Source organism: Medicago sativa, chromosome 8 (assembly GCF_051527215.1).
Source record: "Medicago sativa cultivar Bolivia chromosome 8, Bolivia_mono, whole genome shotgun sequence".
NCBI classification, from domain to species: Eukaryota; Viridiplantae; Streptophyta; class Magnoliopsida; order Fabales; family Fabaceae; genus Medicago; species Medicago sativa.
Window position 1 is genome coordinate 29997135 of NC_140756.1, and position 14759 is coordinate 30011893.

The window sequence follows — 14759 nt, forward strand, 5'->3', positions numbered from 1 at the left end:
TACATGAGTATCCAATCATATTCTATTATATTATTCCTTCACAAAAGATATTATATTATTACTATTCCTAGCGGAAAGACACACTAAATTTGACCGTCTATCCATATTTTTTCTTGTATTTCGTTTTATATATCTTCTCATATTACTTCCTCCGATTCTATATATAAGAAAAAGTTTGGTCAACAAAAGTTTATGTATGTTGTCCAAATTTTAAACTAAATACATCTTTTTTTGTTGATCCAACTTTCTCTTATAAACTAGATATACATGGAAAGAGTATATTTCTCCATACATTTTAAGTTTAATACATACGTGTTCAATCATATTATATTATTATTACTAGAGGAAAGATGTGCATTAACAGAACCACGTATCCAAGGTCTCAAGAAAACATCACCAAACTAACCCAAGTGAATTTTTTTTTGGTACAAACCCAGGTGAGTTTTTTATTATGTTATATATTGTAAAATACTTACTTTAATTTAAAAATATTACTAAGGGTGTGTTTTTAACAAAAAAAAAATGTTCAACTAAAAGATAATTAATGTCGTATTTTCTCTTATAAACTAGATATATAGGTAGATTTGATCACAAATACATCTAAAGATAATGTTTTTTTTTAACTCAAATGACGTGTAGATTGTGAACCAATGTACAACTATAAGTAGATGAAATAAAAAGGAAGGTTATAAATGTCTAGGGGACATAAAACCGTATCCATTAAACGCAAAAAACAAACCACCCAACAAGTAGTACATATCAATCCAAAGGGGCAAAGAATCAAATCCAAATCCGGGGTAAACAATCACACACCACGTGCACAATTCATCAAGCCATCACACGAGCACGAAACTAAATTGTAAAAATATATGGTGTGTGAACATTTGCTAGTACAGAACTTAGATCAAGATACACATTGAATGCATCGAAACACAATAACATCAAGGATTAGTGGACATGAAGCAACATGATCAGAGTAGCGAATGAAAAGAAGATCGAACATAGCATACCACATTGGGTGATCGCTTCAATGGCTGCTTTAACCGCCCCATCAGGGATTCAAGGGGGGTTGTGACGCGACGGAGGATATCGTGATTGTACCAGACGCCATGGAGGCTACATGGCAGTGGTGAGGTTTGGATTGTTGAATAAAGGAACAGACGTTTTGACCTTGGTTTGGTTCTTTATATTTTACAAAAACATGTACTCACTAGAATAGAAAGTTCCCTCCCTCCCTTGAAGAAATCATCATCACCATGTGAAAAAAAAGTATCATAAAAATATTTAAGGATGACAAATAACAATTCAACCGTAGTTCCCTCAAAAAAAAAAAAAAACAAATCAACAGTTTTGTCAAGGTTTTATTAGCCGAGAGGTCTACATCAGCGAGAACTTAAAATGTGTAGATGTTTGTAACTGAATTTAATAGTGTTGATGTTTTCGCTGAGACAACAACAAGTAACTTGAATGTTGTCTCCTAAGACCTAAGCTGGACTAATAGATAAAGAATTCAAACATGTTTGCAAAGAATCTTGCATGAATTCAAACATGTTAACTAGAATATTCCTAATCGCTTTTCGTCAACATCAATTGCAGGAGTGATCAAATGTATCCATGCGAGAATAACTCTACAATTTTAGCTAAAGTTTGAAAACTGAATCTATTTCTTCAATTGCAGAAAATCATCCATGATAAAAAAAAAAAAAAAAAAAAAAAAAAAACCATTTTACAGCTCGAGAAAAAAAAAAGGAAAAATTCAAATCCTTAAACAGAAATGCAAAAGTCAAGGACTCCATGTTATCAATAATGTATGATTTATCTAGCTATAGGGTGAGTGGTTGTCTTCATGATGAGGGTCGCCGACGAGGTAAAGGATGGACTTATCTTGGATGTCGTAATCATCAATGGTGAGGCGGTCATCTAGTTGCTTATTTCCAAGGAACAGATAATGCTGGTGCAATATGAACCATTCCTTGTCACAAATTTTCGCTTTCACGCTGGCCACCGTATCTGAACTCTCCACCTTCAAAGGGATAATCTTTCCAGTCAGGGTTTGTACGAAGATTTGCATCTACACCACAATTACCAACAAAACTAATCAATAATAATAAATAACACCAGAAAAAAAAAACTAAAACAGGTTACAATCATTTTAGTTATTTGAAAAAACGAATGAATTTCATATAAAATGATAGGGTTAAAATTCGAAAGGAAAAAGAAAATATCAAGACTTTAATTGAGAAGAACAAGTGAGGTAAAGTAAAGGAGATAGATACCTTGGGGGTTATGCAAATTTCTAACTTGAGTAGTTCGGAAAAACCAAATTGAATTAAAAGGAACTCTGATGAAAGAGTTTCTAAAGAAACTCGTTGGACATTCTTCGAAAAATTGTGGAACTTTGCACTGGATTTTTGGGACCTAGCCAAAATATCATAATAGTAGCGTGGTTCAGAAGAGTTGGGAGGACCAATGCAGCTAATATTGACTGCATTTCCCACACTCTCAGTTCTATTATTTAGAATGAACAATTTCCCAACACTGTTCTCTTGAAGAATAATGGCTTCATCATTAAACTTCAAGGTGACAAAGAAGGGGCTACCATATGAAAATTGGATTCGAGAATCCTTGTGCAAATGGCTAAAATGGTTAGATAACACTTTAGATGACGCAGCAAAGTCACAACCTAAAATGGGGCAGTAACATGGCACGTAGATGCATTCTTCTTCATGCTTCCTCTTTCCACTATAAGTTATTCTCTCCTTGCAACCGTGTTTTACATTCAGACATGACATTTTGATAGATTGCAATAGATTCTCAATGGCTCTGGATCGTTTCAAGGTAATGCCTGTAAAACATTTTTGACATCTGTTCCCATGTTTAGAACAGCAGGTAGAGCAAACAACATGACCATTATCACACTGAATTGCAACATACAAGAAAATCATCAAGTTAGATTTGGAAACATTTGCTAGAATAAAATTAATTAAAATAGAGATTTTCTTGCAATAGCAAGCCATGCAGTAAAATGTATAACCAACTCAATTTTAATTTTTTTTCCTTAAATGGTAGGATTAATGTTAGTTGTTAATTATTATTTTTGTTATGAGGGAGAGCTCCGTATCAATAGGGGTGTAAAAGGATCAGGCCGGACCAGGCTTTATAAAGCCTAAGTCTGGCCTACTACAAAGACTACAGGCCTCGAGTCTAGCCTATTGTCTGTCATAGACTTGTTTTTAAGGCATGTTCCGACAATTTTAAAGGTTTGGTAAAGTCTGAATACTTATTTTACACGAGGGCCTAGCAACACCAATAAATCAACTACTAAATAGGTCAAATCTTATGAAGATCTAAACACACCAAGAAGTTTGCTACTAAATAATCATATCCTAAGAAGACCTAATCACACCAACGGCCTTCGACTAAAAAACCAAATCATTTGACGGCCTTAATTTATAAAGAAAACTTCAACGGTAGCAAAGTGAAAGATACATTATATATATACCGGTCTGGCAGGCCTAATAGACTTTTTGTAAGCATTGGGCATGTCTATTTAATTAAATAGACTTTACAAAAAGCATATATCCTTGTTATCAAACAGGCCGAGTTGGATTAGGCTTTAAATAGGTCATGGTGTCGACCTCTACGAGAGGTCAGCATGTTTCTGTCCGTACTTATCACTTAAACCCTATATGTTCCGCACTCATTCTACCAAACCACAATATCATTGCTATGTGTTGAAATATTATTTAGGAAAAGTACATCATATAATAATGTGTTTAAAAGTGTTTTTTTACAACAAAGGTCTTTTAAATCTTATTGTTACCATTTTCACATATATTCAATAACAAAAATACACGTGAATTGTACTCATTTCAATCAGAAATTTAAATTCAGCTTTTTGAGTTTAGAAAACTAAACATGTTTAAGAGTATCGCAAAGGCAAAAAAATCACCAAGGTTGTGAGTTATCTAACATGTGTTGTAGCGTATGTATGAGTATCGAGACACATAGGCTAAGGCTACCCACCCATGGGATCGAATCGAACAAATAAATTTAATCATTCTACATGATTCTCAAGTTTTTTCCCTCAAAATATGAAAGGAGTATAACAATCAATCACCACAAAATATGACAACAAATTAATATTGATTAACAATTGAGATGCATACCTCGAACACAGGGATAGTCAAGGGTGCAAAACAAATGCAGCAATCAAACGCATGAGGGTCGGAAATCATCAAAGAATCAGAAGTCTCTTCACCGTCGTTGGCATGTGCCACCATTACACGGTGATTTGGCTATAAAATTGATATTAAGAAAAGAAAAAAAAAAGTATTATAGACAACTACATTACACCATTACAACTTTATTATTATATAATCAAAAACAAAAAGAGGAGGGGTAATACCTCTTTGAACATCTTTTTGAACATGTTGCTTTCGGTTTTGCTCGATACTGATCTCTCTCTCTCTCTCTCTTTTTGCTTGTGTAGTAACCGATATCTCTCTTTTAAAGGCAACTGAATTCTCAAATTCAAATCAATCCTAAAAAATAGTTTAAAAAAAGGTATATATGGTTTAATTAGATTTAAACCAATCCCACACAAAACCTTTTCAAATTCCCCAAAAAAAAACATTCAAATCGATCCTAATAAATGAGAAATTCTTACATGAACTCTTACCTAAGAGATCATTCTTACACCCAACCAGTTAAAATCAAACATCTCATTAAAATAATAAAAATAATTAATATCATCATTTTTTTCTAATTATTTTTAAATATTTCTCTCTCCTTTTTCCACTTTCTTTAACCAACAAAAATCACCCACCACCATTTATTGTTTCCATTTCCTTAATTAAAATCACATTTTTTTAAAGTTAATAACATGTGTCATATTTTTATTGGTTGGGTGTAAGAATAATCTCTTAGGTAAGAGTTCATGCAAGAATATCTCCTAATAAATTTATTCAAGCCATCGTCAAAAAAAAAAAATATTCAAGCCAATCCTAATTGATGGGTCTAATTTTAGAAGTTTATTTATTGACCGTAATTGATGTGTTTAATTAGGATTAACATGTGTATGAAAAGAGTCTGACCAAAAACAAATATTGTGGGTAACCCGCGGTGCGGTTTGGTTTAATTAGTCATCCGAACTGCAAGATAAAAATGCATGCGGTTTGGTTTGATTCGGTTGACTTTTAAAATACAATCCGAATAAAGTTAAAAGGCTAAAACGCAACATATTTTCATTAATCTTTCCAACAATGTTTTAAATTTCATCCAACATTACAATTTAATTTTATCCAACAATGTTCGCAACTACATAGATCAAATTAAAAACGTGGACAAAAAGTAATATTATTTTGTAAGAAATGCAAAAAATTATGATTTTATATTTCTCTAAAAGGTCAAGTAGCACATAAATATATTTTATAAGTAAAAAGCAAAGAAGAAACTTAACAAGAGAAAATATATGTCATTTTATAAAATTTTCCATTGAGTTTATTTGAGTATTGGTCAAAGTAACATATGTTTAGTTAGTGTTTTTCTTATGTTGCGGTTTAGTTTGGATTGGTTCGATTAGTAAGATAAAAACCGCAAATCAAACCAAACCATGCGGTTGAGTAAAAAAATAATCTGAATACATCCGAACCAAATTCGGTTTTTTACAGTTTCAGTTTGGGTTGGTTCAGTTTGCGGTTTTTCTATTGAATTGGTTCAGGTTTGAACACCCCTATATAACCTTAGATGTATTAATGAAAATATAGTGGTTGCTCAAAAATTATTCATAGCATGAATAAATCAACTGGTAAAGTGGGTTGTTTTACTATTAAGGTGGATCTTGCTGAGGCTTATGATATGTTGAGTTGGAACTTTATGCACGAGAATATTATTGAAGTTGCTTTTCCAATGGAAATAATTAATGTTATTATGGCTTATGTCAAGACAAGGAGGACTAATGTGAGATGGAATGATGCAAGAGCTTATTTGTTTTCCTTCCCCAAAGAAAGGTTTCAGACATGGAGATCCCATTTCACCTTACTTGTTTGTCATATGTATGGATAAATTGTTTCACCTTATTTGTGATGTGGTGAATGAGGGGGATTGATTAGCTATGAAAGCAGTAAGAATAGGTCTTATGATATCTCAAATTGTTGTCTGTCAAATAAGCCATAATTCCCTTTGGATCCGCTTATTTGAATCCCACTTACTCCAACACTCCCGATGGGGGGAGGGGGGGGGGGGGGGGGGGGGGGGGGGGGGGGTGGTGGTGGTTGGGTTTACAATATTACAGCCCATCCAACACATAAGAAACTAGCAAGCCTTACTAGTCACCTCACAATGCAGAAAGAGATGTAGCGATGATTCCTCATATTTCCCACAAAAATTGGACATACCTTATGATAGAGGCTCCTCGTTGACTATCTATGAATGGTGTCCCGCAAAAATTAGCTTGTATCGTTTGTTTGATTGTGTTAGTATAACACCTCATTTAATTAGACATTGGTGTCTTTTAGTTGATTATAACTAATAATTTTGCCAAAAAAAGGTGATTTTTACCACTCGTTTTCTCAAACCTAAATATTTTTTGAGTTATTTATTTGGTACCTGCTAGACTTCCATAACTCGAGTTATGTGTATAAAGCATTTGGAGTAGGGGTGGCACGCTAGTAGGGGTGGTACACTAATGAATAATGATGACTTCAAATTTTGCATGGGATGAGAATTGGTTAAGTGGCAGATCAAATCCAAAAATCAACTACAATCCATCCTTCGATGTACAAATATTAGTGGCTCATTTGTTAGTAGCATCAACAAAATCTTAGAATGGTCGTGCACTCTTTACTTCATCATTGTATAACAATCAAAATCATTAGTACTCCCTTATTCACTTTGATTCAAGAGGATAAAAACATATGAAAGTTGGCTTGTTCAAAAAAAATATATATGACAGCTTAAAAGCATGGAGGCTATTTGGAGTGGTGTGTATTGTTTATGTATTAATAAATTTGTTGATGCCTCTCACTTTTATGTTGCAGGGAGATAGTATCTTATTTTGTGCAAAAAGGTTCCACCAAAGGTGAAAAACTTCTTGTCGCAATTGTCTTCCAAGTAGACTACAGTTACAATATCGTGGGGTTGTTTGTTCTACTAATTGCGCGTTGTGTGATAAAGGTTTGGAATAGTATTGATCTATGTTTTCATTGTCTGTTCACATTTGGTGGAGAACGGAGCCCAACGATCATTATTGAGGCCTAAAGTAGTGAGCTTATGCTAAAAGGATGCTAAAAGACAAGCGCAAACAACTCCGCCTAGCACCAACATTTCATGGCCTCATAAATTATCTGATAGAATATGTATCCTGTTACTGGAAAATGGGAAAGAAACCCCTTTGGTTACAGAACAAGTAAGGCCATAAGGCCCTATTACTCTCAAATGACTTTCTTTCTATTTATACGCAATAACTAACAAACAACTTCATAACTGACAGACCTATAAAAATATGACTTACATGGAAATGGTACTTCAACTACAGTTGGATGGCTTTAAACTAATAAACGGTCTTATACTGTGTTCCTAGTTTTCCCTCCAGCTACACTTTAATATAAAGAAAAAATAAAATAAAATAAAATAAAATAAAATAAAGGATACCATTAAGCACGAGGCTTGTCACTACCTAACCACAAGCATTACATTGTACGTCTAAAAAGAATCAATGTGAGTCAAGAGAAAGCAATTCAAAACTCAAAAATGACAAACAAGCGTGTCTCTAATCACAAAACTTTTGCCTATTAATTTGCACCTGATACATCGTATACGAGAGTTAGTCAAATTATTTCTTTTATAATTCATATGGTCATACATAAAGAAACAACGCCAATACTCAGATACTATCATTCACACAAGTTAAAAAAAACGGAAAATGAAGATATACTTTAACTATATAAAATAAAGCAAAAAGAAAACATACGACCAACTTACAAGTTAAAATTTGCAACTCTCTGCTACCGAAACGCCTTTCTTGTAATGAAGTTGAAAATCAATTTGCTAGGATTGAAATGTTAGATAGAAAATTATCTATATCCTCAGTACCAGATTGATTCTTTCCAGGGCATAAACAACCAGCTTCATCCCATGGTTCATGTAATATCAGCGAATATATCTGGTTTTGTAGAGTATAGAAGATAAAGTGTGAGTTCTGATTTACCCATGACATGTAAAATAGCAATTAATATGACATGTAATGTGCATGAAGAGGCATCTGATGTACAAAGCAAAAAAAATTGTCAATGTTCAATCAAACTATTTCTCTAATCATTGAATAATTTATCGTATGTAGCAAGATGTCAAAAACATATGCCAAAATAGGTCTGTTACAGCATTGGTGCAAGTAACAGGCAGGTTCGCAAAAAAATTCGAAAATGATACCTATCATTAACCAAAACAAAAAATAACGGAGTCATTAACCAAAACAAGAATGGCTCATTAACGATCTGTATGGACTCCAAATCACGTACGTAAATTTGTTTCACTCGTCTAGAATCACAAAAAAGTCTTGATTTCTTTTAAATTCACGACTCTTATCAATCATGATGATACTTTGGTCTTACAATTAAGCTTCAATCTGACTATATGGCAAGAGTAATTACATATTTAATGTATCTATATATTAAAAATTTTGCAGAATTTCAGCTAATGTTAAAAGCTAATTTTGTTTCCTAAATTGCAGAAAATCATGCACAGTAAAAAATAACTATACAACATAATATAAAACAAAACGAGCAAAAGTCAAGGACTTTATGTTATCTCTAAAGTAAGGGTCAGGAACCAAAACGGAGGATGAGGTTGAGGGTTGACTTCACTTTGATGTTGTAATTGGCAAGGGTCAGGCAGTCAATATTATGATCCAAATATAAGCAAAGCCAAGTCATCAAAGTGGAATCAACAATGGGTTAGAGAAAAGGAACATGTGTCACTTGATCCAACAATTAAGGGATAATTCTAGCAAGAAAATAATCTCTTAACCTTATATAAAAGGGAGCAATGATTAGCAAGAAGGATATCCTTTATTATAAAAGCTAGACTTGCTTGGCTATCATGTTTGCCCTAATTCACCCTTCTTTGCCCTAATCCCGTGCATTTTTCCCTCCTAAACATTTACTAATGACTAATCTAATCTCATCCGTTCAACCTCTATTTTCACACTTGATCACACCCGTTGATTCAAAGTCTACAAATTTTCTCTCATATTACTTAGTTAATGCAATTAAAGACGTATTTAATGCAAATATAGTAGGTCAACAATCCCCTAACTAATTGCTGATCAAAAGGTGTTCTTCGTACTGACATTACAATGTTTCACACGTACATTTTTTAAATAAAGTCGAAATTATATGCCATTAACTATAATTAAATTGCTATAACTAATTGCTTTAAATAAAATGATATGCCACTGTCCAAAAAGTATTTCGACTTCTCTCAAAAAAAAAGTATTTCGACTAAATAGGAATTACTTTAAATATTTCTATAAAATAGGCTGGTAATTAATTGCTTTTAATTTTCGCAATGTATGGGAATTACTACCAATAGAACCACAATGATCATTCACATTAATTAGCATTCTATAAAATGTTGTCTTCTCCTTATAACTTTGGTGCATATTTTTGAATCAAAGCCTTAAAAAAACATATGATCATGTAATTCTATGATGTTAGACCTCACGACAGCAAAAAAATATCACGGATTTCGCTCTATACTCATGCTCATGTATATTTTGTTTAATAGAAACTTTATGTTAATATCATCTGATTACTCTTATTTTTTGATGAGTGAAATATATCGTAGCTATGGAACAGCAATAATATATTAACATTGTTCCTTCGCAGATGTTGCACTATGGGAGTATCACGTTGAAGATCCTGCATTTATGCAACTGCTGAAGCTAAAGTGGCGCACATATCATGTGCAGTACCACCCAGACGAGGTATTTTATACAAAAAGTCCTGGAACTCAATCATACTGTTAGAAAGTAAAATAGAAGAAAGAGAATATTTTGCTATTTAGTTGCTATAAAAAGCATAATTGATTTATTTTGATATATGTTTCCAATATAGACACATTTGATATTGGGTACATCTCTCAACAAGGAGATAGACAATGAGTTGAATAGGTATGTCACTTTAATCGATCCAGGACTCAATCAATTTGAGGTTGTCGTGGATAAATATGATGGAAAGCTGTATTTCTCTCATGGAATAGAAGAACTGAACAAAGGCCTATAAATTAGAGCATGGTGGCTGGATATCTCTGATCAATGCTTTCCCTCAACTTTTTGTGATTCGGGTTCACGATCGCCATAACTATGAAATCAAGTATCCGAGTTATTTCCCTCCTTTACGTTTAAGGCTAGCGCAATTAATTTACGGTCCTAATGCAGCACCTGGATCTGTCCAGATCGACTACCCCGCTCCTTATCCCCACATATGCGACTGTTTTAAATTTAGTGTCACCAAATGGTTAACACTTGCATATGTAACATCTGATCAACTGGTATACAATCTTTATAGATTTAGTCACATATTTCAGTTTGTTATTTGTCAATGTCGATTTATTTATAAGATCTCATATGTGTCTGTTTTCTTATTTTACACAGACTTTCTCCTATGCTAAAGTATTTGATAGCATGGTTCACTAGTACAGAAAACACTTTTTAAGTGGGGTGAAAATGACTTTTTAAGTCAGTTGGGGGATCCCACTTATAGGTGGCCGACTTAGTAACTATTTTGATTTTAAGTCTAACTTCATCCGTCTTAAAAAAGTTTTATTAAGTCAGATCACCCCACTTAACAAGCTATTAATTAAGTCGGTTCATCCCACTTAAAAAGTACTCAAAAAGTATTAAAAAAATCCCTTCAACCATTTTTTTAGTTTCTTCCATATTATACATGATTATAAAACATAATTTCATAAATTAATCCAAAATTACATTCACAACCACTAATATAAAATATCATTGAACCAAATTTCATATTGAACACCAAACAAATTCAAAGTTACAAAATCATTCATTAATACCATTAAACTATATTGTTTCACACACACTGCATGTTAGGCAACAAGGTAAGAGTCATTTCTAAGCAACGTTTAGCTCTAGATTGAAACATCACACACACAAACACAGACACTACATCACGTTGATAGTCCTGGCATGTCCAATATGTTGGTGATTACCACCTCCATGGGGATATCCTCAAGTGGAATTATAGCAAAACCCGCAAACCTTAGGCCAGTAGTTTCTCTTCATCCTAAACTTATGGTAAGCATTCCCAGTCTACATTGGCTTCTCAATTCTTCCACCACCAGCAACTTTCCCACTCATTGCCCTGCAATCACTTGGAAAAATCTTCTTGGCAATAGATGGGAGCTTGACCCTGTACCAAGCCAAATTCAACATTATTATTCCAATTCAAGTCAACAGACAAATAATCAAACAAAACCCTAAAAGGTGTTATATAGATAATAAATTGCTAGAGATACTTACATGTGTCATAATGCTTATATTCATGATTTCCATTCAATTTAGTAATCATGATATAGATATTCAGAGTCCGGAAGGGTTTACGTATGATTTGGGAGGTTGCCATTTTGGTGATTTGGAAAGCGAGGAATGAGCGTATTTTTAATAATGTGGTAGTAACGTGGGAAGAGATAGTGGACCAGGTGAAGGTGATGTCTTGGAGGTGGATTATTTGGAGAACGGCAATTCCGGTTTGTATGTTTTATGAGTGGAGTTGGAGTCCACGGGATTGCTTGTTGCGCTAAGGAGTTGCTGCCTCCTATCTGTTGTTTTTGTACCAGCTGGGTGGGATGTGTGTCTGAGGCAGCGCTGCTGAAGCTGCTGTCATGACAGTCCAGCAGCTGTTGCTGCTGTTCTCAGGCAGTTTTTGGCTGCTGTTTGGGGGTCCCTTTCCTCCCCTTCGATTGTTTTTTGGGGGTATTTTGGTTGGTCCGCTTGAGGCATAGATATGGGACTGAATTTTGGTGTTTTGTATTAGATTTCAGGGTCATATCTTAAGCCATTTATTTGTGGTTTATGGTTGATTTTGGTTTTTTAGCCTCCCATCGCTTCTTGCGTTTGGTTTTGGGTGAGGTTACGCTTATATGCGGCATCTTTATTATTTGTCTTCCACCGTCTCTTAGTGTCTTGCGAGCGCTTTGGTTTATTAATAATATTTTCTGATTAAAAAAAAATTGGAGTTACACAATCACAACAATTGATACAAACTTAAAAAATGCAACAATTTATTTATGCTGCTAATTAGCGATGTAATTATAATCAAATACAAAGCAAACCACTACGAACACATATTGCAACAACCACTTATTAAATTTTCCTGTCAATTAGCATATATTGAGAGCAAAAACAGATTTGTTCTGTAGAAAGAACATAATCCATTAACTACAAGAAAATTGACATGATTGTAATATTTAAGGCAATGCTAAATGTCAAAAGCAAGTACACCGACAAAAAATTAATAGAAATAATTGTAATAACAACATATATCACTATAACATCACATTGTTTAATGAACATGCAAGAAAAGAAACCAAGTCTTTTTAACAGTTGAAGAAAAGATTGCGACAGACCTTTATCATTCAAATCAATGGGAAGGGTAACTTTTGGCTTGAATTCCCATTTGAGGCATGGAGCTTCGTTGGAAGGTTCAAATACATATCAAAGTCAGATGAAGTTATGCCAGTCAGTTTCTTGCCCTTCGATCTTCCCCTAAAATGGCCGAGTAATAAAATAATTCAGTGGGCATTCATTAAAACTAAAAAAGTGGTAACACGACGAATGTAATTGTTGTCAATAAATAGATGACAGTTTAGTACTGCGGATACCTGTCCTTTCGCTTTTCAAGATATCGCTGCAGCGACACTTTTCTGCTTGCATGCCCATCTACATCTTTTATAAAACAAATAAATATTACCGATACTTAGGTTCTCATAATTTGAGGTATGGAAGCTTGATATAGGGCTTTCAGTTTAAAAAGAAATTATTCTCTGTAGCTCTTGAAAATTCTTGTAGCTTAAGTTCAATATATACCACCATGTCAGTGCAGGTTAAGCATCATTATCAGTTACATATCAAGTATTTTATATTCTACCAATTTAATACATACATAAAAGCCTTCCTCTTATACACTACTGCTATATTACATTATAGTAAAACCCACAAGATTTCTTCATATTTCGTTGCTTTAAGAATTACAAAGAACAAGTTCGTTAGCCAGGTAATATACGGGTGCACATGCTGCCCAAATACATAAATCGCTATCAATCTAGGGTGAAAAAACACAACACGAGTATGAAAACTAGTATTCACAATCATGCATATTTTGTACGTGCATGGAATCTTTTGAGGGGACAAAACTACCGTAATTGCTGAATAGTAACACCAGTACTGACACATGATCAATTTATAATTACATTGACATATATTGTAACATAGGTGAAAATCTAGAAATACTCATGTACTGATAATAGCAATTTTACTGGAAGACATGCATGATGGTTAAAAAAGGCATGAAGCTCGTGAATTCCAAAGTGGGGCTGACATCCAAAACTAAGGTAGAAAAATAGTAGTAACTTTATAACCCAAGGAAAATAGTAACAATAACAGTAAAAGCCTTTTCCACTGGATAGGATAGGAACCAGGGATCAAATGGTGTATTGTGTTTTGTCAATAACAACTCTCTAAAGTCAAGTACGTGAATTTTGCATTTCTTTATTTTAAAGATCACTATAGCATGACTTGGAATGCCAAGGAAAAAACAAAGGCCCACTTAATTGGAATAATCTGTAAATCTGCCAAAGAGAACACAAGATAAAATTCTAGAGCAGGCTGCAAAAGTTTAAGCACCTAATTGTCCCTACCAACATCACGAGTTGTGCTTACTTTCTCCCTGTATTGCAGAGGGTATTCCAACATCTTATCGGTAAAACCAAATTTGGAACACCAATTATGAAGTTAAAGATTTTCAGTTCCTGACTAGATACCATAATTTTAAACGAGTAAAAATGTCGAGTTTGTTCATCTACTAGATGCATGGACTCAATAACTTTAATTCAAAAATCCTACGAAGCACAGCGTGCTAACTAGACAATAGAGGATCCTAATTAAGTCATCAAATAATTCAAAACCCTAACCCTATATAACAAACGAAAACATCTTTTAACAGAAACTGAATCCAATTCCAATATAATTGATTAACATGGTTCCTCTAATCTTCTAAAACAAAGGAAAATAGTTTTTTACTAACTTAACAGCGAGGTCGAAATTGAAGTCACAAAACAAAGAAGAATTAGAGAAGTGTTACCTTTGTACGATTGTCAAGATTAAGAAAGAGTGAACTAGACGGTGTGAAACTCCATGGGTGTGACAGTGGAAGAGAAGTGACGTCGAGAAGCTCGATGTGTGTGACAGTGAAGAATCAGTGGATTGAAGGTCGATTGAGAAGGTTTAGTGAAAGTGAATCTGTGATTGAGTAGCTCGATTGGGAGATTCAGATGGTTAGTGGAGAAGGTTTGGAGAAGCTCAATTTCAGAAGGATTGGATTTGGAGATGATTCAATTGATTCAGAAACTCTTTTTGAAGAAATCATCGTTGGCTCTTCTCTTCAGAAACTTGGCTCGACTTGATTCAGATTTTTGGGGTTTGGAGAAGGTTTGGGGTTTTTCTCTCGATTGGGTTTGGT

General features: G+C 33.9%; 1 protein-coding gene and 1 long non-coding RNA gene across 2 annotated transcripts; both read right to left on the bottom strand.

The window, feature by feature from the left end:
* Positions 1-1634: 1634 nt before the first annotated feature.
* LOC146898259 (E3 ubiquitin-protein ligase SINA-like 7) lies at positions 1635-4476 on the bottom strand. The gene is made up of 4 exons (XM_085737913.1): positions 4409-4476; positions 4170-4298; positions 2277-2918; positions 1635-2071 (listed from the first exon to the last, which is right to left on the bottom strand). Exons 1-4 carry the CDS (start codon positions 4430-4432, stop codon positions 1820-1822), a joined length of 1047 nt encoding a protein of 348 aa, XP_085594039.1. The 5' UTR covers positions 4433-4476; the 3' UTR covers positions 1635-1819.
* A 6548-nt stretch (positions 4477-11024) lies between these two features.
* On the bottom strand, positions 11025-14759 carry LOC146898260 (uncharacterized). Its single transcript, XR_015023648.1, has 4 exons — positions 14382-14759; positions 12904-12967; positions 12649-12787; positions 11025-11432 (listed from the first exon to the last, which is right to left on the bottom strand). It is a non-coding gene; the product is annotated as an uncharacterized LOC146898260 (long non-coding RNA).